This window comes from Podarcis raffonei, chromosome 4 (assembly GCF_027172205.1).
Source record: "Podarcis raffonei isolate rPodRaf1 chromosome 4, rPodRaf1.pri, whole genome shotgun sequence".
NCBI classification, from domain to species: Eukaryota; Metazoa; Chordata; class Lepidosauria; order Squamata; family Lacertidae; genus Podarcis; species Podarcis raffonei.
Window position 1 is genome coordinate 39,615,765 of NC_070605.1, and position 26,119 is coordinate 39,641,883.

The 26,119-nt window shown below is 42.8% G+C and overlaps 2 protein-coding genes across 4 annotated transcripts; both read left to right on the top strand.

The window, feature by feature from the left end:
- The first annotated feature begins 166 nt into the window (after positions 1–166).
- On the top strand, positions 167–6,690 carry ABHD10 (abhydrolase domain containing 10, depalmitoylase). Of its 2 annotated transcripts, XM_053386317.1 has the most exons (5): positions 183–354; positions 2,564–2,747; positions 2,967–3,078; positions 4,197–4,334; positions 5,773–6,690. In XM_053386317.1, the coding sequence occupies exons 1-5, from the start codon at positions 249–251 to the stop codon at positions 6,106–6,108; spliced, it is 876 nt and encodes a 291-aa protein (XP_053242292.1). In that variant the 5' UTR covers positions 183–248; the 3' UTR covers positions 6,109–6,690. The 2 variants fall into 2 exon arrangements, with proteins under 2 accessions (XP_053242293.1, XP_053242292.1); XM_053386318.1 differs by lacking the exon at positions 2,564–2,747 and having other exon boundaries at positions 167–354.
- A 6,000-nt stretch (positions 6,691–12,690) lies between these two features.
- Positions 12,691–25,737, top strand: TAGLN3 (transgelin 3). Of its 2 annotated transcripts, XM_053386320.1 has the most exons (6): positions 12,691–13,023; positions 15,222–15,332; positions 16,048–16,229; positions 17,265–17,439; positions 23,288–23,390; positions 25,192–25,737. In XM_053386320.1, the coding sequence occupies exons 3-6, from the start codon at positions 16,050–16,052 to the stop codon at positions 25,331–25,333; spliced, it is 600 nt and encodes a 199-aa protein (XP_053242295.1). In that variant the 5' UTR covers positions 12,691–13,023; positions 15,222–15,332; positions 16,048–16,049; the 3' UTR covers positions 25,334–25,737. The 2 variants fall into 2 exon arrangements, with proteins under 2 accessions (XP_053242295.1, XP_053242294.1); XM_053386319.1 differs by lacking the exons at positions 12,691–13,023; positions 15,222–15,332 and adding an exon at positions 15,352–15,709.
- The last annotated feature ends 382 nt before the right edge of the window (positions 25,738–26,119 follow it).

Consider the following 26,119-nt stretch of genomic DNA (forward strand, 5'->3'; position numbering starts at 1 on the left):
TCATGAAGACGGACAGCAAAATCCTGCCCGCTTCCAAGCCCGGCTCTCCTCACCTTAGCGCGCCTTTCCCGCACTTCCCACATAACTCCCCTCCCCTCCCCCCCCGGCGGGCTTTTCGAGCATGCGTAGTCTAAAACCGACAGGCTCCACCCACCACTTTCTGGCCAGGCGCATGCGCACTCGCTTCCTCGCCGAGCGGCCCGAGGGGAAGGGGCGTGCGCTCGCTAGCGTGTCTGCGCTGGAGGGCGATGGCGGGGGCGGCGAGAGTCCTGTGGCGGGAGAGCCGCCGCCGCCGCTGCTGGGGCCCAGAGGCCGCTCGAGCGACGGCGCTGGTGGGCTTCCCTCAGCTGCCGGGTAAGTGCGAGGGGGCGTGGCTCGGCCGGACGGTAGCGCGATGGAAGCGCCATTCCGCCTCCTCCGCCGCCGCCTCTTCTTCCCGTGGGTTCCTGCCGAGGCTTCACACGGGCGAGGCTCCAGGTGTTGTCGGACTCCTTTTCCCCTCAGCCCTGTGGCGAAGGATCATGGGAGTTGTAGTCCGGCAACTGGCGGGCCGCCAATCCCCCCCCCCACGTCCTTGCTGGGTCAGGAAATGGCCCGCCTAGTCGGGCATCCTCTCTCACGGTGGCCGCCCAGGTGCCCCGGAGGGAAGCCAGCGAGCAGGATTCAGAAGCGCCTCTGGCTCCAAACAGTAGCCATTATAGCTGTCAACTTTTCCCTTTTATTGCGAGGAATCCTATTCGGAATAAGGGAATTTCCCTTAAAAAAAGGGAAACGTTGACAGCTATAGTAGCCATCGTGGCTGCCAGTGGTCCTCTCTGCCATGAATTCGGCCTTTTTTTTAAAGCCACCCAAATTGATGGCCATCACTGCCTCGTGCCTGCCCAGCCAGAGGCGGACTACAAAGGCTGCCCTTGTGGTGAGAAAAAGGTAGGAAGAGAAAGAGAAGTGGGCAGCCATGAGGCTTTAAAGAAAGTCACTCCAGATTGAACACTGTTGTGTCATTTCTGTGTGGCCACTTGCATTGTGCGAGACAGTTGGCCACACCCAATTCCCACCGCACTGTTTTGTTTTCACAAGGACATGTGAGTCCCTGGAATTGCAGTGTAGCCCTGGGGCAGACAAAGCCTCCCTTCCTCCTGCCCAAGAAATCACACTCTACCATAAAGTTGATGCAAGCTTGTTTGAAGTCACAAGGTTCTTCTCAAGTAGTATCATTTCGAAGCACAGGCCAGAAGACCCGGACCTGCTTAGCTTCAGAAGATGGCTATAATAATTATAATTTATTATTTGTACCCTGCCCATCTGGTTGGGTTTCCCCACCACTCTGGGTGGCTGCCAACAGATTGAAAACAGAATAAAACATCACACATAAAAAACTTCCCTAAACAGGGCTGCCTTCAGATGTCTTCTAAAAGTCAGATAGTTGTTTATTTCCTTGACATCTGATGGGAGGGCGTTCCACAGGGCGGGCACCACTACCAAGAAGACCCTCTGCCTGGTTCCCTGCAACCTAACATCTCGCAGTGAGGGAAACATCAGAAAGCCCTTAGAGCTGGACCTCAGTGGGGGACTGAACGATGGGGGTGGAGACACTCCTTTGGGTATACTGGGCCGAGGTCATTTAGGGCTTTAAAGGTCAGCACCAACACCTTGAATTGTGCCCGGAAACGTACTGGGAACCAGTGTAGGTCTTTCAGGACCGGTGTTAAATGGTCTTGGCAGCCACTCCCAGTCATCAGTCTAGCTGCCACATTCTGGATTAATTGTAGTTTCTGGGTCACCTTCAAAGGCAGCCCCATGTACTGCACATTGCAGTAGTCCAAGAAGGAGCTAACTAGAGCATGTACCACTAGTGAGACAGTCTGCAGGCAGGTAGGGTCTCAGCCTGCATACCAGATGCAGCTTCAGCTTTGGGTGTGCCCTTGGAATAGGGATCACCGCTAGGGTGCCTGCGTTTGCCCACAGAGGCCTTCCTTTGTGCCCATAGGCTCCTGCCACCACATAGGCTCCGCCGCGACCCGGAAGTAACGGAATGCATTACTTCCGGGTTTCACTGCATGCGCAGACGCTCAAAATGACGTCATGCATGGAAGCGGCAAATCGCAACGCGCAGACGCGTGTTGCATTCGTTTCAGGATGCAAACGGGGCTCTGGAACGGATCCCCGTTCCATCATGATTAAAATCATGATTTAAATCAAATCCACCCTGATGTTGATGGATGTGTGGAAGGTAAATTTAAAAAATAATGGTTTATTTTCTGTATATGCATTAATTCGTTGTATAGTGTTTGTCAAATCAATGCATATAATTTTAAAACATTCATGTGATTCTTATTTCTATGAATATCTACCTCGATAGATGACAATGTTTGCATATGATATGTGTGTTGCACATTCTGGTCTCGATTTGTTTTTGTTTTTTACTTTGAAAACAATAATACTGAAAAGTTGCAGAAAGGCTGTTCGCCAGCTGACATCAGACCACTGCTAGCTTTTCCAGATGATATGTATCAATACTGTCAATAGGCAAAACATACATGGCTTAGAAATGTCTTCTGTTTAGGTTGCAGACAAAAATCCTCACACAGTTTTCTTAGCCGTCCTGATAATCCAAACCTAGCCTATCACAAGCTAAAAGGCAAGAATCCTGGAGTTGTCTTCCTCTCAGGTTTTCTTTCAAATATGAATGGTAACAAGGCACTTGCACTCGAAGACTACTGCAAATCAGTGGGCCACGCTTTTGTAAGGTATGTCTTAGAAGTATATGCTAATTAAATGCAAACACCTTTCAATAAATTATATTGATAAATTATTATTATTCTGAACCTTCTGTAAATGTTAATGAAATGTATTCCAGCTCTTTGTATTGTTAATGTTTTCCAGACTTTTCATTTTGTGGCCCTGTTGAGTGTCATTTGTGCAAAGCTATGCTTTTATTGAGATCCCTCTCTTGCCTAATTTCACAGGTTTGACTATAGAGGCTGTGGAAGTTCAGAAGGCGATGTTAAAGAATGTACGTTGGGAAAGTGGCGGAAGGATGTACTTTCGGTATTGGATGAACTCACACAAGGACCACAGGTTGACTATGTCTTTATTTTTAAACCTAGCATAAAAAATTCTCTCAGGTACAAGTACAGGGGTTGCTAGTGTGGTGTTCTGCTTCCTGAAATTAAGCTCCCCCCCCTTTAAAAAAAAGGTTTCTGCTGTGGCCAGTAGAATTGGTTGTGCAGGGTTTATGGTGCCTAAATATCCCCACAGTTCCGAAAAGATTGGCAGCCCCTGTGAATGTAGTCCAAGCCCTCTTTTTTGAATAAAAGTTGTTGAATATGTTTTCAGTCTGTGTAGCGTTCAAAGAAGCAAATATATGCAGCTAAACAGTTCCACTAGCGGAAGGAGTTTCCCCTCTCCCTGCATGCCTTATAAATATGCCCCAGGGAGAGGAAAGCACCCCAGCAACAGATTTAGGGAGCACCCGAGGAGAGAGCGGGAAGTTGCATGGCACAGCTAAAACTCCTTGCACTGGAGGAACTGTCTAACTCAAGGGTCAGCAAACTTTATTAGCAGGGGGCTGGTCCACTGTCCCTCAGACCTTGTGGGTGGCCGGACTATATTTTGGGGAAAAAATAAATGAACATATTCCTATGCCCCACAAATAACCCAGAGATGCATTTTAAATAAAAGGACACATTCTACTCATGTAAAAACACGCTGATTCCCAGACCATCTGCGGGCTGGATTTAGAAGGCAATTGGGCCGGATCCAGCCCCCGGGCCTTAGTTTGCCTACCCATAGTCTAACTGGATATCTCTCACGTTCCCAGATTTGCACAATGCTGCTGGGAATTGGCTTCTGGTTGATAACATTTGCTGAATGATTGTTGTTCATGAGACAATTGAGTAAAACTGCTTTTTTAAAAAGTTCATTTGAGAGCATATTTAAGCATGTGTGTTACACAGCTCTAAAATAAAATTTTAAAATATGTTTAGAGCAATAGAGCCAACATATTTAAACCATCCAAGAACTATGCTAAGTAATAACAGCTGCAGATGTGCTTGCCATGTCAACTGGTGTTCATATTCTCTTGGACAGTCCTCATAGCACTTAAAGTGGCTTTATCTCCTGACCCTTTTTGTTTATGGTGGCGCAGTTGATTAATGAGCTCGCAATAAACTAACTAATACTGGTCTCACATTAAGATTTTAGTTGGTTCCAGTTTGGGCGGATGGTTGATGCTTCATGCTGCAATTGCTCGTCCAGAGAAGGTGGCTGCACTAGTTGGAGTAGCTGCAGCGGCAGACTATCTAGTATCAACTTATCAACAGCTTCCTGTAGAGGTAAGGAGGACTAATAAGGCTTTCCTGATCAAAATAGGCACTCTTTTCTTTCATGTAGAAGTAGTGTTCTGTCTTAAGAGTACAGTGGTACCTCGGGTTACATATGCTTCAGGTTACACACTCCGCTAACCCAGAAATATTACCTCAGGTTAAGAACTTTGCTTCAGGATAAGAACAGAAATCGGGCTCCGGCGGCGCGGCAGCAGCAGGAGGCCCCATTAGCTAAAGTGGTGCTTCAGGTTAAGAACAGTTTCAGGTTAAGAACAGACCTCTGGAACAAATTAAGTATTTAAACCCGAGGTACCACTGTACACAGTGTATGTCAGACAGAAAAAGCACCACAGAAAACAATTCTTCCAACTTTTGCAAGCCTCTTGAGGATTGTCAAATAAACACTTGACATTTTTAGGACGCCTTCGCTGATTTTTTAAGTAGCCCTCTTTTTTGTACGCTTTACTTCACTACTTAAAATGCTTTTGTTATTATAGACAGCATGTGTGTGGAGAAATGTCACTTACATGACTGGGCAACAGCTGATTGGCCCTGTGGCATTGACAGTACAGGGTCCTACAGGGTTCCATCGTGTCCCCCAGGCTCTTAAATGAGTGCTCATTGGGGCAGAGCTTCAGCAGTAGCCTCCCGGCAGGCGCATCACTGGCACTTTCTGTGACAGTGGATTTGCCAGTGAGGTTGGGGTTCACAGGTATGTCAGCAGCAACGTTAGATTGGCTCTGCCGGTGTGTTTGTGTTGCCACAACTTTAGCATCAGCGATGCTGTTTCTGGGAGGTCTATTGCTGTGGCTCCACCCATTGAGCAAGGCTCTCCTAAGCTATTTAACATCTCTATAAAGCTGATGAATAACATTATCTAAACCCTGTCTAAGAATCTGGGTTTGTTCACTTTCCAACTGTTGCAGATTGCAACTTGTTAACTTTCCCAACTAGATCACAGTGGGAATTATTAAGAATAGATCTGGTCCTTTGCACCTTCACTTGAATATTCTGCTTTGAGTTTTATTTCTTCTGCTGGTGCTTGGTGTGACAAGTCCTGAAAATGGTTTTTGGATGTATTGATAACTGAAGAATCTTCATAGTGCATTGACAGCAGAATCAAGCTTTGTCCTTCCTAGTTTTTTGTAGCCCTTTTTCTTAACCGGTACATAACAGCAGGTTAAGCTTATAACAATTATTTACTTGATAAAATCACTACTTTACATGTGGCCTATCCCAGCTGTGAAAAAGATTTGTTTTGAACTTCCTCTCCTACTCTTGGTGTTCCTTTGATGATGCAGGTCCATAATTATGTGATGGTGAGGTGCTGATATCAGTTAACACTTGGAGAAACTCACCTTAGGATGGAGAGTGACTTTCAGGTCCTGCCTTGTGAGTTTAGTTTGTAATAGATATATATAGATAGATATATGTTTTTACTTCCTAGCTAAAAAAGGAAATTGAAGAAAAAGGTGAATGGAAGGTGCCAACCAAGCACAACGAAGAAGGGGTTTATTCTGTGCCATATGGACTCATCCAGGAAGCAGAAAATCACTGTGTGTTAACTAGCCCTCTTCCCATAAAATGTCCTGTGAGGCTTATCCATGGCATAAAAGATGAGGATGTCCCGTGGGAGACTTCTATGAAGATTGCAGAACGCGTTGTTAGCACAGATGTGGATATTATTCTCCGCAAAGCTGGTCACCATCGGATGAAAGAGAAGGAAGATATCAAACTTATCATATACACAGTGGAAGACTTAATTGAGGAGCTCAGCACTTAGCATGAATTCCCTAATGAGAGAAGCAGAGGAAGTTTACATGGGCTCTGTTGCTCAGTCGGGGCAGCAGGACATTTCAGAGGGTAACTGGTCAGCTAGATGCACTTGGAGCCCTACCATGGTTTCCTTGCTTAGTTTTCTTCTCTTTTTTGTAAATATTCTTAACGATGCATTTGCACAAATAATAATGTGAAGAAAATGCTGCTGTTTAAACCCTTCTGCTCAATGCAAATCACCACTGACCCTTTTATGCAACATACATTTCCTATATTTTTGTACCCAGGTATTTTTGTGCCAATGATTACTACTTGCAGTACGGTGTGACTTTTTCACCCTTTTGTACACCTTAAAAATAAATATGCATTGTAAAGTTTTCCCACTTGAGTTGTGAAATACAACTTGACAAGTCAAACTTTCTAGAAATGTACCTGAAATATATGTGCAATGTTTGTTATTTCTAGCATGAATGAATGCACCTGGTTTTCATAGTGTAGAGAGAATGTAAGGAGAAAGCATGCTTAATATTGAATTATTTAAAATGGGTTTCAATTATTGATGTACTTCCTATAAAGGAGTTACATGCCACTGGAACTGTTCCTTATTATTTTTTAACTCAGTCACCAAAGGAAAAGCAAAAACAATTATCTTTCCACCAAAGAAGGAACATGTGTTGGGGGAATTTCACGTTCAGAAGCCTAAACACAACCGGAAATTACAGTGAGTGGGGCTTGATTCCAGCTGTGTGTAGGGCCTAGTACATGCAAACAAGTCAAAGATTGCTGTTCCTTTTTGATAAACTTCCGTGGGTAGTCTGCCAAAGAAGATCAGATTTGTAATGTGGACTTTTGTGTAATTTCACAAGCCTGATCTTGTGGTTGTCAGTGCTTCCATTTGCCAGTGGTGAGATCGTCAGGCTTTCCAAAACAGAAGACCTAGTTTGCAAATAAAATTCTGTTATAGGAATTGCTCTGTGCTAGTTATAAGATTGTTACTAGATAATACTGTTAGACATGTAGTCTTGAGGAAGCCATTCACCATTGAATCCTAAGGTTAACATTTCTCACAGTTCTTGGTTTTTGACTACACAACATACCCTTTCTTAGGTGAGGGGAAGCAGGTCTTTTATCATTCATTCCTAATAAAAAAATTTTTATATAAAGTTCATTATAATATTAAAAGATTTATACTTGAAGCCACATTTCTGCAGCAGAAAGGCAGTATTACTAGATCATGCAACTAAAGGTTCAAATGTGGGATGACCTATTCTGTTGTAATTCTTGGTTATAATCGAAAACCTTAACGGTTGGTTCATGTTGCTGGTTATTGCAGGTAGAATTGCCTTGACTATATGGCATTTCTTCAAAGGATATGCTCCCTGTGCACACGGAGGGCCGCTTCACTGGATTCTAACCAGTGTGTGAAATGCAGAAAAGTAAAACTTTTACTGAATAATATATGGAAGAAATAAGTTCTAAATTATGGTGTGGTTTTTTTGCAGCATTTAACCAGATCTTACATTAAGTTCTTACATGTGGAAACCCTACCATCTCAGAAGGTGCTATTTCCACTGAGACTCTTCAGCAATTGGAGTTCAGTGGTACACCTTAAGGATTCGCAGCACAGCATTTCACATCTCTAGGGAGGAGGATGCCTTTAATTGCAAGGTTGCAAACGTAGTTTTGCAACTTGAGAATGTGATGCTACATGTCAACACAAGCCTGGGTGACCTGAGTTTGAACCTGTCGAATAACATAAGCATAAGTTTGTAGTGCACCTGTAGTTTTCTGGTTGACATTGTACCTTCCTGTAATCAAGAATATTGCATAAGTACATCTGAGGACATTTATTATTATTTCTGAGTACTTGATATGAGAACTGTCGCTGATAATTTCTATATTTGGCTACAGCCAGTTAATACTTCTGAGGTACAAGAAAAAGCCTTTTATCATAGCCCTTTATGCAATTGAAGAGTTGCCTTTTTCAGTTTGGGTAGATTTAGTATCAGCTCTTGGTCTCTTCTATCTTGCTGTTGTGTATCTCCACAGCTATTTGTGCTGGTGGGAGGTTGGAGCATAGAAAATGGTCCCATACTATAGAAAGTCAGTGATAAAACAGTTATCTTAAATTTGTACTAAAAGAAATGCCATATATATGGAAGTGCATGTGTAGTAGAAACTTGTTTTAGGTGCTAGAAATTAATCCACCGAATGGGCTTTGGAAGGAATTAAATGACACTGCCTAAACTATAACCTGAATTGAACTGTTGTGACAAAAAGTAGCTCTTTGTTAACATTCTTATGCAATCCAATACGTTTAATAATAAAAAGAGATGCTGTTCTGAAGTGTGTTTTTATACAATATATGACACTATCCAACAATACAATTGAATGGCTTATCTATAAAGAGTTTTGAGTGGGATGTTTTACTCCTCAAGCAGCTAAACCACTGCAGGACTTTGTCCTCTGAATTTCTTTCATCCATGACTTCCAACATGCTTACATTTTTCATAGTAGGTTTTCTGGATTAGTCAAATAGCCCTGCTAAAATTTACTCTGGTGCGGACTGTAAAGGAGTGGAATGTCCTTCGTAGTGTATATGCAGTGCTCATGACTGGACCATTGAACCAATAGTAAGAAAAAGGTCAGCTGATCACTTAGTACGGGCCTGGAGTATGGCTGTGCTTTTCATACTTCTCTTGGAAGCAAGTTCAGTGGCAAACCGAGGCAGCCCTGGTTGCTTATTCCACTATAAAATGTTACTGAGTAACCAAATCACCATGTTCCAAAGGTGTAGATCTAATCTTATCCTCCTGATAGTATGTTGATAGTATGTTGCTTTCCTATATATCAGTTCCTTCAGAAAATTCAGATCCTAAAGTGGTTTAGATTCTATATGCAGATTATCGGCAATAGTTCTTCCCTGCAGCTTTATAATCCGAATGACTATGGCAGGGAAAGGGGAGAGGACAGGGAAGCAAAATTGGACAATAATTTTTCATAAAACTACATAAATGTTTGTTGAAAAGGTGCAAGAGACAATTCTAGGAGTGAAGAAACCAGCTGGCATTTCATCCCAGTGAAGATGAGAGTGGACATGGTCAAAGCTTACTGCAGTCAATAACTGCTGAATATTTTTTTTTCTTCATTAGAAATAAAGCTTGAAATTCAAAATGCATTTTGAATTAACATGACTTTTAAGAATCCTTGTGTAGTGATCACAGTGTTGTGCAGTAGCTAAAAATGTGATACTTAACATCTATGAGTCAGTCTTTGGAGGAAGCTGCTACCTCACTATCATATCCTTATCTAAACTAGTGGCATAATACTAGCTTGCTTTACTTTGTATTAGTGAGAGAGGAATGTGAGATCCCTGTTGGACTTCATCAAAGGCCCATTGAATTCAGCATCCTTTTCTCTACTGTGGCCAACCAGTTGCCTGAGAAATGCACATAAGCAGGAAATGAGGGCAATGTATATGGAGCATGTAAAAGCTGTTGGGTAAATCCAATTATTACAGCCTTTTGACCCAGGATCAGACATGCTGTGAAACAGTAGTTTCAAGAAGCAGAAGCAAAAAGGAGTGTGATGCCTTCCTTTCAGTCATTAAAACAGCTGGAATGAAACTAATGCTGTTTTGACCTCATCTCAGATGTCATCATGTCCAAAGCTATAGTTCCTTCTGCTGTGCGATTTGAAAAGTTGGCCATTACTGTCTTGTTTTAGGACATCTTTACTTAAAATAGAAATGAATTATCTGTTTGAATTTTTTTTCTACATCTGAGCAAAGGAAGATGACTTTAAGGGCAGACATTTCTCTTCTCACAACTGCAGTGTTAAATTTCTTTTAACATTCATGGTCAATAAAGACAATCCTGTTCTAATTGCCAGGTTTCAATTAATTTGAAATGCCTCTTGCTGTGGCAGGTTTGATTAGGTTTGTAGTGCTAAAACTCTTCATTATTGTTCCCCCCTACAGATTTGTCTGGGAAATAAAACAGCCCCAGCTGTCATGAACAAAATAAGCTGGTAACGTGTATGGGGAAATGGGTGGAATTTGATTTGAACAGTTAGAAGGCTAATTGAGATGCAGTGGATATTTCATAGATGTTCAGCTCAGTTTCTATATTCTGCCACAACCAGCCATAGTTCTCATTGTACTGCTTTTATTGTTTTAAAATTTGGAATTTAAGAGTTCTTATTTTAAACATAGTATTCTCATATTGATGACACCAAACTCAGCGGAGTAGCCACTGCCGCTGGAGACAGAAACAGGATTCAGGTTGACCCAAACAGATTGGAGAACTGTGCCAAAACTAACAAAATGAATTTCAGTAGTGACAAATGAAAGGTTTTACTCTTAGGTAGGACATCTGGCTTTCCAGTAGTACATATGAAAAGGATCTAGTGATCTTAGTAGACCACAGACTAATGATGCAGCAGCAAAAAAAGAAGCCAATGCCATTCTAGGCCGCATCAGCCTAGTTTCCCAATCAAGGGATGTAATTTTGATGGACTGAGCTGATTTTGTTCTGCTGTTAACATGCTGCCAAAGCTTCCAGTGACACTTATGGGGCATTTGTTTTTTGTTTTGTTTTTTATTTGTGTGTGTGTGTGTGTGGTGTTTGTGAATTTTAGTATTTAATATTAATTTCATTGGTATAATGTACATACACTTATTCTTTTATATGTAAATTGCTTGTAGACCATGGAAGGTGACAAGCAACTAATAAATCTAAGAAATAAATCTAGGTGCCTGATGAAATCAGTCATGCAGATATTCATAGCTTTGTCTGGTAGCTGAGAGTTCTGCACACGTGAGGGGCATCTGGGCTCCGCCTTTGTTCTTCAACGGCCGTCTGCTGTACCATATGGCAACCCCTTTCTGAAACTGAGGAGACTAGCAAAAGCAGTTCATGATTGGGCATGGGTCTGCCTGCTGTTCAAAGAAACAATGGCAGTCAAAAAGCCTTAAAACCATGCCTAGGCCACAGGGTGTATTTAATAGGGCTCTTTGGAGCAAAACCCATATTTTGAATTTACTGTGTTGATTTTAGCAGAGTGTGAAGCAGTAACATTTTTCATTTCCCTTGATTTACACATCCAAGTCCCCACTGGGTTTTTCTCTTTAAGATACTAGATCACTGTAATGCCTACTCAGTTTCCAAGGGAAGCAGGAGGAATCACCAGCTGGACCACATGACCTCTTACCATGTCCTTTGGAAGACTGGGGAGAAGGCTGATTGCTGACTCATGGTACCACAATCAATATGGGGAAATAGGTGGTGGTCTTTGTTTTTCAGGCATCAGCTTGCAACTGTCTCGTTTTCTTGTCTGTGCAGCTTTACGCTGTAGCAGCTTATATAATCAGGTGGCCCTTGTGAATTTGAAACCAATGCATTTAGGGTTCAAGTGTGCCAGTTTACTTCTGTGTATATTGGCCATGTGTATTTATCAGTGCCATTTTCCACCATATTTTCTCCTACATTTTAAGATGTTCCTCCCCACCCAACCCCCCCAAAATAGGAGTAAAATATTTATCATTTCAAAACCCTGGTGTTTTTTTGTTTTAACTCACCCTAACCTTAGGAATTGTACAACTGCTATTCATAGCACCTCCGGGTGGTGGGTTCCCAGATCTTGACCTGCTTCCTGCCCTTTAATTTCTATGCTAATTCTGCCTACATAATTTCCTGTGACCTGGTGACATTCACTGTTCCATCCTGCCTTTGTATTAAAGAAGACACAGTTCTTGAAAGCGCATGTGATGTGATATCATCAATGGGTTTCAAAGATGCATATTTGACTGTGGGCACTAAGATGTCTGAACAATCCTCCTGGTCTTACTGAAAAGCTCTTGACATGAACGGCTTGTCTGAAGCCCAATTTTTCAATAAAACTATATTGGACTATATTGCATCTGTTGTTTGCGCTGTCTCCATCTGTCTACAAAGCAGAAAATAGTGCCCATTGTGTACCCATGGGAACAGTTTTCAATGGCTGATTTTGATTATGCACTGCATGAGGAAAGAGTGACTATGAAATAAGCACATGCTAACTGTAAAACATACCATGCTTATCTACATTAGAGTACCATTTTTTGTGTGCATTGCCAGAATCGTTTAATTTTTATTCAAGTAGAATAAAAATAAAAATAGAGAAAGCCAGTGTGGTGTAGTGGTTCAGAGCGGTAGTCTCGTAATCTGGGGAACCGGATTTGCGTCTCTGCTCCTCCACATGCAGCTGCTGGGTGACCTTGGGCCAGTCACACTTCTCTGAAGTCTCTCAGCCGCACTCACCTCACAGAGTGTTTGTTGTGCGGGAGGAAGGGAAAGGAGAATGTTGGCCGCTTTGAGGCTCCTTCGGGTAGTGATAAAGCGGGATATCAAATCCAAGTATGCCAGAATTCAGAATTCTTCTTTTCTGCCCGTCACCAATATACAGCCACATATATAAAAGTCACGTTCTGTTTCCTTCTTTTTTAAAGTACATATTCAGTATGTCTGGCCTTGGGAGGAAAAGAAAGTAGCATTTCAGCTTGGAACATTGATTTGCAGAGGCGCCACACTCCACTTAGCATTGGCACTGGTTAAAGAACTAAAAATCTCATCATCCCTGGCTATTGGCCCTGCTTCCTGCAGCTGCCTGGAGTTAATAATTCAGAACTTTTGGAGGGCCAAAGGTCCTCCACACCTGCTATAGAGCCCTCCCCACCAAGAGAGAGAGTGTTCTTTCCTTGAACATAGGAAACTGTCTTACACTGAGTCTGACCACTGGTCCATCTAGCTCAGTATTGTCTACACGGAGAGCAAGTGGCTCTCTAGCATTTTAGGTCCTACCTGGACATGGCAAGGATTGAACACGGGACTTATTGCATGCAAGGAAATCTACCACTGTGGCGTGGCTCTTCCAAATGCTTATAGTAAGTATTTTTATTTATCTGTTAAATTTGTATACCACCCTTCACCCAAAGATCACAGGGCAGTTCACAACATAAAAGATAAGGTGATGACTATTCGTTTGTTGACTACAATCCTTACAGTATGACTCACCCTGTTGGAAGTGGATCTGAAGTGACAAAAGGACAAATAACCTTCCACTGCCATGTTATAGAGTTGTATGAATTAATTCAAAGGAAATGCAGTGCATTAAAACCCCTTTTGTATTACAGGGATACTAGAATAATAGACCCTCTTCATAGCTTTCTTTTCCAGAACAAAAAAATTGAATGTTATCAGTATATGCAACCTAGCTGTTTGTACACGATTGGGGCAGTACTTAAAAAAAATAAAATTCCACAGATGCCTCATTTCTTTATCACGAACAGCATGCTGTGTGTGCAGTAGGATGAGCTCTAAGAGAGCTGAGTTACATAAGAAAATTTTTCAGGCGACATATTTAAAAATAAATACATACCAGTACACAATATGAAATCTTGCAGGGAAATGAGGTCACCCACTAAATTTTTCATGTATTCAAGTCAAGCCAGGAGAGTCTGAGAATTACATAAACCAGAGAGCTCACGTCTTGAGTATCTGAACAGTCGGGAATGTATGGAACAGGCTTGGCTGCAAATCTGAAAAGATGCAACATAGAATGACTATATATGAAGTACATGACGGCAGTTCTCTCAAGTGGCATGGAAAGGAGGGAGAAGGAAACATAATCAGCATACTCATGTGACAAACCTTTTGCTGGACTCAGGACCAGCCCTAGCATTAGGCAGAGTGAGACAGCTGAGTCATCTCAATGGCAGATACTGTGTTTGTGTAGAAGTGGAAACCCCCAACCATTTCTCCTGAAGATGCTGACCTTTTCCTTCTGTTGAAGGACAGAGTTTCAATTGCTAAGTTGGTGGGCTTCTGTAATTGAAAAGGAGGTGCTGCCTTGTCCTTCGTTTCAGGACTGGATATCTGAATGGTTTCCCCATATGCAAGGGAGGAAAACACACATACCTACAAAATGGATGTTGTGGGGAAGAATTCTCCCTTTGCTAATTTTGCACGGCAGGAGCTTTCAAAACACACATGGGAGCCTTCAAAGCATCATTCCCCAAGCTTTCATATGAACCAGTACAAACCAACATTTTGGTGTAATGCCTGCAATGCAAGCAATAGAATGAGATTCTCTGGTCTAAGTTCAGCAGGCACAACCCATGGTGGTGTCAAAGGCCATTGAATAATGAGCTGGTACTATAGATAAGCGGGACGCGGGTGGCGCTGTGGGTTAAACCACAGAGCCTAGGACTTGCTGATCAGAAGGTTGGCGGTTCGAATCCCCGCGACGGGGTGAGCTCCCATTGCTCGGTCTCTGCTCCTGTGAACCTAGCAGATCAAAAGCACGCCAAAGTGCAAGTAGATAAATAGGTACCACTCCTGTGGGAAGGTAAACGACATTTCCGTGCGCTGCTCTGGTTCGCCAGAAGCGGCTTAGTCATGCTGGCCACATGACCCAGAAGCTGTATGCCGGCTCCCTCGGCCAATAAAGTGAGATGAGTGCCGCAACTCCAGAGTCGGTCACGACTGGACCTAATGGTCAGGGGTCCCTTTACTATAGATAAGCAGGACTGAGGTGGTCACCTCAGGTTAGGTATCATGAAAGGCGAAGAAATTGCTAGCTATTTAATTTACTATTATCATACCATTACATATGCAGGCAGAGATGCTGGTGGGCTTTTCTTCCTCAGGTGCCAAGACAACTTGTCCATTTGATGTCCTGGCCTTCGGTGCCGTGCATCTTGCCTTCAGGGTTGGAGCGCCATTTGCTGTCTCAGCTCAGGCAGCAAAGCATCTTGGGCTTGTCCTGAACAGCTGTTGTTGCGGCCCACCATGCACCTTTGCTTGCTACCCACAGCTCTGCATATGACAAAGCTTGCTTAGTCAGAACTGGAAAAGTTCTAGACTTTTGAAGAATGTGGAATATTCTGTCCGGCACTGCAATGCAGAGAATTGGGGTGGAGGATGGGGAACTCTGTCCTCCTCTGAGATGGCATTTAGCTGTTTAGCTTTCTTATTTCCATTCAAGCAGTTTAAAATAGTCACCTTTTTTGAATTTACACTGGTGATTTTTGCTGTTTATTTGCTGTTGTTTTACGGGCTCTGTTCCATGCATTTTCTGCAGGTTTGTCTTGGGTTTAAAGAAGCCAACAGCGAACGGATGTAATCGGGAGAGTATTTTTAATAGCAGTCTTCTTGGGCACCATGACAACGGCTGCAGCATAAGAACGTAGAAGTGAGTACCAAAGCCTAGAATACAAGGAGTGAAAGCAGCAGAAGTGTGTGCAGAGGAGCAGGCTGCAGAGGACTGAGATGAATAGGGATCCTTTTCTGGCCATGACAGAGTAGGAGGGCCTCTTTAATAGCTCTTAGCAACGCCCCTGCTTTGACCCTCCTCATCTGTGAGGAAAATCAAATCAATACAGCCTTCTTCAGATCACGATGCTCCCACAGCAGCAGTTCCAGGAGCAGCAGAGCATCGCAGCAGCCTTCGACTCTTCATAAATTTTACCAACATTTCTTGCTTTGATGGTCTCCGCATTTCTGGACCCAGATCACTGCTGAAAATCACCAGATCACCTGCGTCACCGAAAGGCTATTCCAAGTTGTCCTGTAATAGACCTTTTTTTTTTTTGGCCTTCTTTTTGCTTTTAATTCCTTTGGATTTGCTGGCAATTGCAATGTTAATTTGAAATGCTTACATCTCTTCCTAGCAACGACAGAAATTTCACTTGCAGCCGAAATGTCAGCTTTGATGATTTCATGCAAGCACACACAAACCCTTTACTGGCATCGCAATTTAGGAGGCTTTTGATTTTGATTTTTTTTGTAATGCATTTGGGATTGTGTAGTAATCCCTTTCCAGGATATTCAGAATAGATGCTGGGTAATAGATGCTCAGCACTTTGCACCTCTTGCAAATTAAATAAAGTGGTTTCTCTTCTTCCTAGAGATGGCCAACAGAGGACCCAGCTATGGTTTAAGCCGAGAAGTCCAGGAAAAGATCGAACAGAAATATGACACAGAACTGGAGAGTCGGCTGGTGGACTGGATTATCATACAGTGTGGTGAAAACACAGAGCACCCCCCTCCCGGAAGGCAACATTTCCAGAAATGGTTAATGGATGGAACAGTAAGTAATAGCCTGATGTTGCATCAATAATAACGTGCGCTTTAAGATTTGCTCCTTAACTTTTGCCCTCCGCAGCTCCTTTGGAGAAAGCTAATCAATTACCTTGGGCAGTGTTTCCCCACCCCCCACCCCCGGCAACAACCCTACTTCCATATAAACCCTGTAGAAATCATTAGGTAACAAAGTAATATTTAGGGATTGGAATTTAACTTTACATTTTACCAAGAGTATCAATTTCATTTCTAAACTGTTTTTCTCTTTTAGGACAATTAAAATATTTAAAACAATTGCTTATTATGATCAGGAGGTTTTAGAAACAATAGCCAGTATATGTGCATAGAGACAGATGGGCAGATTATATAATTCGGTAACTATTTCTCTGACAATTAGAAGAACAGATTTGCTTTTCTTTTCTTTTTTTTAGCTGAGCTTTTAATAGCAGGTTTATCTTCTTTAGAAACCAGTCAGTTGGTTTTTAAAAAGAAAAGAAAAAGTAAAATGTGCTATGCTACATTCCTGATCTGTTTTTGTAAACATCCTGAAGACTTTAAATGACGTGTTGGATTTTTTTTTAAAACCAAATAAGCACAAAGATGCTGTCCTTTGCCCTGGAGATATAAGACATGGCAAATTATTGAGCCTCTGGCATTGTGTTTTTAACAGTATACCAAATGGAAGCACTTACAGTTGGACTCCAGCTACCGTTTTGCTCTCCCACACAACTGTCAATTGTTATGTAACCTTTAGCGAATGATTTGATTTTGTCCGCCTGAGTACATCCATGCATGTTTGGTCCAGCTGCAGAAATGGAAGCTTTGGCTTGCATTTTTTTTATAAAAAACCTTATTTGCTTCTAACACATTCAGAATTATTCTCAGTTGTTATTTGATTTGATTTTTGAGAAGATTTCCTTCCGTGAGTGGCACCAGAGCACCCACACCATAAACTCAATAGCGTGTACATGTTGTCTTTAGTCAGCTGGAACTAATTGATTTCCCCCCCTCTTCATTTCTGCTTCTATCTTTAATCTCCCAGCTGCTGTGCAAGTTAATAAACAGTTTACATCCCAAGGGGAAAGAACCCATTCCAAAGATCACAGAATCAAAGATGGCTTTCAAGCAAATGGAGCAAATTTCCCAATTCTTGAAAGCGGCAGAAATCTATGGAATACGAACAACAGATATTTTCCAGACAGTGGATTTATGGGAAGGTACCAATATCCATTTATATGAGCTTTTATTGAAGGGACAATTGCCTTCTTTATATTACACTACTTAGACTGATGCTAATCATGCGCGTCTCTAGGGTGAAAATTCCCTGATGTCATTATCTTTCTCTTCTGTTTCTGTTGTGTCACAACCATGTTTTTCCCAGCTTGTTATCTTCTCTGAGAGATTTTATATTTTTTCCAGGAGTTTATGGCATCTTTTGTACTAATCCATAACTGAAAAATATATCAATTTGATGGAAACCAATCAAATCTAAGAGAAAGGGTAGTTTCTATAGAAGGTTCAGCAGAAACTGTGGTAATATCCAATTTTCACTATGAACAGTATTCCCACAACAGTGTCCATTTTCATGCTTGAGTGAGGCAGAGGAGGCTATCTAAAGTAACCTAGTCAGGGCAAACTATTGGATTGGGCCGGGCCTGGACCTGGACCGGAACCCCAAATCTACATGGTCTTACTCCATCGCTGGAAGATGGGGCAATTCACAGCTAGCATTTAGGCCAAGGATAGGGAGACTATGGCCCTCCATTTTTGAATTCCAATTCCCATCAGCCCCAGTCAGCATGGTCCACAATAAGGTTTCTAAAATAAGGAACTCTGTCTCATTTCTATGCTGCTGTTATGCTCTGGAATTAAAGCATGCTCCTAAATGCCAGGGGACATCTAGTAACCTTGAATGTTCATACTCACACGGGAAATATCCACTAGCAAAGTACAAGACTTCTTTTAACAACTTATAGATCAACCACTAATCCTCTTCTTGCCAATAGCAAGCCCAAACTGTTAAGCATGTTGTCCATTACTTTCTGGAAGGCCCATAGCTCTGTTGTAGAGCAACTGCTTTACATGTAGAAAGTTCTGAGTTCAATCCTCAGATGTGAGCTGGGAAAGACTTCTTGTCTGAAACCCTGGAGAGCTGTTGCCAGTCAGTGCAGCCAATATTAAGCAAGATGGGTCAATGGAACTTACTCAATAGAAGACAGCATCATGTATTCCTACCATGAACAACATGTGCGCATTTTAAAGATATTTGCCCAACTGTCTGATCATATTATAACTCAGAAACTCAAAGGAAGAGAGTTGTACGTAGTCATGTACAGCATACAGAGAATTCTTGAACTAAATTTTGCTAACACTTCAAGCTTTGGTCAGAATTTTGGGTTAGGAGATAGGATTCAGAGTCATTTGCGATTTAGGCTGCAATCCAAACCTCCCTTCCCTTTGCCGGTAGGGTTGTATGGAACAGCGAAACCACCACCACATCTGTAGTCCTGCAATGCACAGTGGGTGGGGAGCAGACTGAAGCAGTCTGGGAGTTGGTGCAGTGATCAGGTCCTAAGCCATTGCATGACAGTAGTGAAATCAGCTCAGGGTCCAACCCATCTAGGGTCCACACTGGCTCAGTCTCTCTCAGTCACCCACGGAATGCCTTCTTTTAGGGCTTTCCACTGGCTACCACCAGCAGGAATTTTGCCAGTGGCCTACCCACCAGCTGACACATCCAGCAGGTGGTAGGAGGCTGGCTTAGCTGGGCAGAGGGATATCTCTCTTCATTTCAACCCCAGTCAGTGGGACGCAAGAAGGGGATGCAGTGCTTTGGCCACTAGTGTTTTGCTTGTTTTCTGAGCGCAAGATTGCAACATCTTTCATTTTCACCATCTGATTCAACAGTTTCCCTCCATCTTTGATTTGTTTTCCCTTCCTAAAACTCTCTCTCTCTCTCTTTGGAGGACTAGAGTTATCGTCAACCCATGTGATGATTTGAATCCACTTTACACAATGAGTTGTTTCCCAGAACCACTACTGGGTGTCTACGTATGTACACCTTCCAGAAAAGTAGCCATGTTAAAATCTTTTCACGCATGACATTTTTCTCACATGGAGCTAATCCCTGTGTAAGAAAAAGCATGCATGCAGCAGCTGTCTAATCTGTGTACATGATTCAAGACAAAAACACAAATCAGTTTTCACAACCAACTCATTCTTCGGTTTTCTTTGGTTTTGATTATTTTCTATTTCTTAGTCCTATGTAGCAATCAACAAACCATCCACTTCCCCTCCTTTCTGTTCATTCTGTGTTTTAAATTAGATTATGAGCCTGCAGGCTCGTCTAACCCATTTACTGTGACTTTTGCATCCATGGTCCTTTTATAGATATGTAATGACGATAATGGCCAGGAAGGCTTGAGACAGCGTCAGCTGAAAGCCCTGAAGAATGTGGCTACTAGCTCTCAGGGGAGAAGGCTGAAGCAAGCTCTTCTTCCTGTGGCTGAAGTCCTTTCTTGGGCTTACTTACAGTTTGCCAAAAAATTGCATGTGTTAATTGCATGTGCTAATTTATATATAATTGCAAATAATGACTATAACTTACACAGAAATACAATACGAAAATACGGTAAATAGGTGATCCGTTTGCCTGCTTGGTCCAGGTGCTAAATCTTGATGAGAAACTTCAAGGACGCTGCTCTCCTCCCTTCGTGTAGGATCTTTATCTGTAAGCTGAACTTGGACCAAACCTGGACCTCCTCAAAGAGAGGATTGTGTTCTGTAAAGTAAGACATATGGCCCACGCTCTCATTTCCCTTTTGCCTCCATGGGGCAAGATAGGGAGTAATCCTACAGGAAGCTGGTGAAAAACATGCAGGTGTAAAATAAGCTCACATAAAGTAGCACCATACCCAAACTACATTCAGCAATGGGGCTGCTGCTGCTACTCTGCCAAACCCTGGCAGAGGGGAGCCATTAAAACTGTGTTCTGTGCCAGGTTGCCTGATTACATGACTGAGTGGAACAGGCTTAGGAGCCAGCCTAAGTCTGCTCTCTCTGGTGCTTCCTCTACCATGACCTTGGAGTGTCCCTTTTGGGGGACTTACACTGGCCTCAGATCAGTGAGCTTCACATCATATGGGACGGGCAAGTTACGCCCGCATATCTTTGACTGAGCCAAGGTTGGGAATTTAATGTCAGCTGAGCCTGGCTGAGCAAATGGACACAGAATGTAGAGAGCTGAATTTAAGATTCAGAAAATGGGTAAATGGGAGAGCTAAAATTGATGGATTTGCCCATCCCTAATTATAATGATTATAAGGGACGCGGGTGGTGCTGTGGTCTAAACCACTGAGCCTTGGGCTTACCGATCAGAAGGTCGGCGGTTCGAATCCCTGCAACGGGGTGAGCTCCCGTTGCTCGGTCCCAGCTCCTGCCCACCTAGCAGTTTGAAAGCACATCAAAGTGCAAGTAGACAAATAGGTACCGCTCCGGCGGGAAGGTAAACGGTGTTTCCGTGCGCTGCTCTGGTTCACCAGAAGTGGCTTAGTCATGCTGGCTGCATGACCTGGAAGCTGTATGCTGGCTCCTTCGGCCTATAGAGCGAGATGAGCGTCACAACCCCAGAGTTGTCCGTGACTGGACCTAGCAGTCAGGGGTCCCTTTACCTTTACCTAATTATAGAACAGGGGTAGGGAACCTGTAACCCTCCATATACTGGTGGGTGCCAACTCCCATAAGCCCCAGTCAGCATGGCCAAGCATCAGCAGATGATGATAGCTGCAGTCCAGTCATGTCTGGAGAGTCACAGGTCCCCCAGCCCTGTAAGAAAAGCTTAGAACAGAACTTGAAGATCCTGGGTGTATTTATTCATCATTTGTTGATCTGGAGTTCTGAGTTCCTGAACTGTACTGAGATCAACTACTTGGGACAGCCATTTTCAAGCCATGATTTGCAGTGTGCTATAACAGAATGCAGGGCTGGAAAAGGCTTCTGCTTGGGCCCTTTGCAGGAGTTTAAAATATGTGTATGTTTTTGGAACATTGTGGGTGCAGGCTCCACTCTGTGTGTTCATTAAAGCACCTGTGCTCCTGTTCATTCAACAATAAAGTATGTGTTGGATGGAATGAGGAGCTTGTTGCTATGACGCTCTCCCCTCCATATTTCTGGTACGTGTTTTGTGTTTGTGTTTTATGTTTATTACATTTATACACCACACTTTCTTCCAAGGAGCTCAAGGTGGTCTACATGGGTCTCCTCCTTCCCATTTCATCCCTATAACAACCCTGTGAGGTAGGTTAGGCTGAGAGACGGTGAGCGGCCCAAGCTCACCCAGTGAGCTTCATGGCTGAGTGGGGATTCAGTTTGGGGCTGAGATTAAGAAATCACTTAGGAATTTACGGTTGGGGTGAGATTTGATCTAAGACACCTTCCCAGTTTAAAGCTCAGACTCTTGGCTCCCACACCAGCATAATTGATCAATTGATTGTATTTCTATTCTGTTTCCAATTCAAACGAATCCTCAGACTGCTTGCAAACAATAAATAACAATAATAGAACAGAACCTCACAAGTACAGCATAAGTCATATAATATAATTAACAAATTATTGGTAAAATGACTTCCAATCTGGCGCTCTGGTGATCGTCAGCAGGGTTGTACCAAAGCGTCCTTGTGCCAGAGCGTTGGACCAAAAAATGAGATATTCCAGGATCCAAACTGAAGCCAGGATTGGCTTCTGTGATCCAGGATAGCCTGCTTAAAACGGGACATGGATATTTCGAAGCATTGTGTGGCTGCAGAATATAGCCATCAATAGCCCTCGCCTCCTACTTTAATGCTACCTCTTTCTGTTGCCCCAGACCATCGCCCTGCCTTTGTTAAATGAAGATAGCAAAGCTGATTTACTTTGGGACTGCTGTGAAGATTAATGAGTAGAATGATGTTTCTAACAAGGATTGGTATGAAATGAGTGGCAGCCTATTTCCACAATAAACACAGTCACTTTCCCCTGCAGTAGCTCCAGCAGTGATTTCTCTTTCCACATGCTGCGCTCCATGGTTTTCAATATTGTTGTGCCACTTTAGATTTGAGGTTAAGTGGGGTCACGCATCAGTCTCTCTGCAATTAGGTCAATTTAAGGCCCCATCTGCACTATACAGAGTTCCTTGGGAAGAGGGTTTGACTGTTAAACCTCTTCGGGAATCTTAGCTCTGTGAAGGGAACAGGGGTCTCCTAACAACTCTCAGCACCTTTAACAAAAGACAGGATCCAAGATTCTTTGGGAGAGGCCCGATTGTTTAAAGAGGTGTGATACAGCTTGAGATGTATGGTGGAGATGCAGTCTTAGACCAAGGTTTGCAAAGGGAAGCATTTTTATGTGGAAGGATTGGCTTGCTAAAATGGGGAGACTGAGGGATCAGTGTAGGGTCTGGTCTTGACACAAGGAAGGGATCTGACTGGTAGTGGAAGGGCAATGAGGTCCTTGGACATGGAGCAAAGTGTGAGGCATAAGCAGAGAAGGCTTATGGCCGGTCCTAAGTTAAGTGTGCTGTATACAGAGATATACACAGAATGGGCAGGCCCAGACTTCAGTATTCATAGCTTTAGGAATTAGGGATGAAGGAGAAATTTGATTCAATTCACCTTTAAAGGCAAACGTATCTAATTCCAAAAACAATTCATCCTCCAAAATTCACACTTTTCCAAATTTTACAATGTCAAGTATCATGCACAGAAATGTGCACAGTAGTGTAAAGTGTTGGGGGGGGAATGTATATATTGGTGAAAATAACACCCCAAACTGCACTGCATTGGGGGGAATTGCAGAACTACCCCAGTGTCAACTGCAAACCATGCCACAGTTTGCAAGGTGAAAGAAGCAGCGGTTCTGGGTGAGGGAAACCCTGATGGTGCCCATGAGACCAGAAGAGAAACAGAAAACATAATGGGATAACAAAGCCTTGGGGATTTCTGGGATTGAACTGGTGTCTATACAGTACTGCCAAAACTACAACCGAACTACATAGCAGTAAATAATCTCTCTCTTCCTCTGCCTTTCTAGGGAAGGACATGGCTGCTGTACAAAGAACTTTAATGGCTTTGGGCAGTGAAGCCGTCACAAGGGATGACGGATGCTATAGAGGGGATCCAGCCTGGTTTCACAGGTAAGGATCTATAGCTCTTCCCTGGATCCCCTGGGGCCATGTTTTGGGTGTAGACTAAATGTGTCAATCAGCACCAAATTGACCGTTTTCTGAATTCATATTGTCAATCTTTGAGCAGGGTGGTTCCCAAACCTCCATCCCCCACCCACCCCAATGGGTCACATGAAAATTGCTGAGAGTTTTGGTGGCCCTCTTAATTATTTTTCTGTTGTTGTAGGAATTCTAATGCACTGGGAGGTATGGCCTTAAATTGTATTTTTACTAGGGCTGCTATATGTCCAGAATTTGCTGGACCCTCTTTTTTTTTGAGATTTTGCTAAAAAAAAAAGTTCCACAACTTTGGCCAATTTTTTTGAAATATGGCAACCCTAGTTAATGGGCTAACAGGAGGTTGGTGGTTCAAGCCTATCCAGGGGCTGCTGTGGGCAGGATTATGTTTTAGCAAAATCTCAAAAAAGAGAAGTTTTTGAGGTATTTTTTAGGGAAATTCACCAAAATCTACATTTCCAACATGGGTTGCAATACATCTGGATTTTTCTGGACATTTAAGTGATTTCTGCCTGGACGCTGTTACAGTCTGCTGAATCTCGGCTACGTCTGGGAAATTCCGAACATATGGCAACCCTACATTAACTGACCCATTGCATCACATAATATAGTCATCTAATTGTCTACAGATGATTCTAAACTTCTAAATAAATTTCTAAATAATTTCCCACTGTATTCATATGTGAAACCAGCAGGAGGAGGCAATACTCCAGAGGCTGACTGAATATTGGAGGTGGGATGAAGGAAGAGTGCTATGAAAGATTGTCATAAAGAGGCTGCTAGAATTACGGCACACGAGGCCCTTTTTCAAATTCTGATAAGCAGTTTCATCTCCCTAAGATAATTCCAAAGACATTTGTATTCATAATCAAATAAATGTATTGCATGCTGTGTGCTTTTAAAAATGGAGCCTCTCCTCAAAGTTTTGTTGTTGAACTCTGTTATCCGATTTGTGCAAATTAATCGGCAGCTGTGACTAAATCATCCAGAACCTGCAATGAAACCTTTTTTAAAAAATAAAAAAGCAAATATACACCAGTGTAAGAGAGCCAACTTTTCTGGACAACTCATTGCAGAGTTGGCATTTTATGCATTTTGTAACACCAGCTCCTGGGACAATGGTGCTCAGTCTTCAACATTCTTGCCTTAATCTAGCAGATCATTTGGGCATCCACTTAAGTGTTTTGCTGGATGGTGGCCAGATTACTTAAGACCTCAGCCATTGGGAAAGCGTTATATTGATTTGGCCATGCTAAAAGATTTCCCCCCCTCTATTTTGTGGGCATAGCTAATGCATCAACAGCAGCAAACCCAGGAGATCTAGTTTTCTGATCTTTAGGGTGGATGGGAACCTTTCTAAGAAGCATCAGAAGCTGTCTAAACTCTAGAACAGCCTTCCCCAGCCTGCTGCCTTCCAGATACGTTGGGACTCAGCACTGGCCCATTAGTCAGGGATGATGGGAGTTGTAGTCCAATTGAAAACATCTGGAGGACACCAGGTAGGAGGAAGGCCGCTCTAGTAGGAGTCTTTCTCTGATCATGCCCCACTTGCTTTGCCCTTTGCTGTCCTCTGGATGAGAGCTACAGCACTTACTGTACCTGTGCTCCTTTTTAAGCAAAATGAATGCGAGGAATTAAAGCCCAGAACATGTACCACTTTAGATCTGCTTCACCAATCCACCTAAGTGCTCAAAGCGATGTGCAAATGAGAACTAATTTCAGGCTTGTCACATTTACAAAATCTTCTTCACAGGAAAGCACAAAAGAACCGGCGAGGGTTTTCGGAAGAGCAACTTCGTCAAGGACAGAACGTCATCGGTCTCCAAATGGGGAGCAACAAGGGAGCGTCTCAGTCTGGGATGACGGGATACGGCATGCCAAGACAGATCATATAGGTCACATTCTCCACCTTTAAACACACACTCACACAATCTACAGCATGGCCTGACTGGGGAAAAAAATATAGCTAGTTAATGTTCATGCTAAAAAGAAAAAAAAAAAATCTGCTTCTAAGTTTTCCCTTCTAAGATTTTTGGATTTCTTTTTCCAGCTGCAACCTTTCAACCTGAAATGTGGACCTGTGTGCTTGATGTGTACCACTTCGCACAGCACATTGATGCCCTGTGATGTTCGTTTCTGAACTATGCAAAGACTGTTTTTCTGTATTTATCTGCAGTTTGTTACCTTCTGTACTTGTGTCTTATTGAACTTGCTCTCTTGCACCTCGGCAATCTTCTTCTCCACTCTACTGGTGAAATAATTTGCTCTTCTAAAAATAAAAATAAATCAGGGGAAAAAACAATCTGGAAAAAGACTTGCTCTGTAAAGAGAGAAACACAAGGCTTTCTGTAGAGCAAAGCCAGGGTCTGATTTAATTGTTCCAAGAGGCAAGGAGGGAGAATATGTTTTGCAGTGTTTGATACCAATGAGAAGAATGTGCCTAACTTTGAGCTCTAACATGGGCTGTGATGCTGATGAGGATGATCCCAGTAAGGGGGGGGGCACCAAACCTGCAGCTTCAACCAGGTGCTATATGTCCAGATCTGCTATACCAGGTAGATTGCAATCTATTGGTAGATTGTGGGGTGCCTGTGGTAGATCACGGTAGATCGGGGGACTGCTTCCACTCCCCCCCAAAAAAACAACTTTGAGCTCCCCCAAAAAGCTCAACAACTTTGACT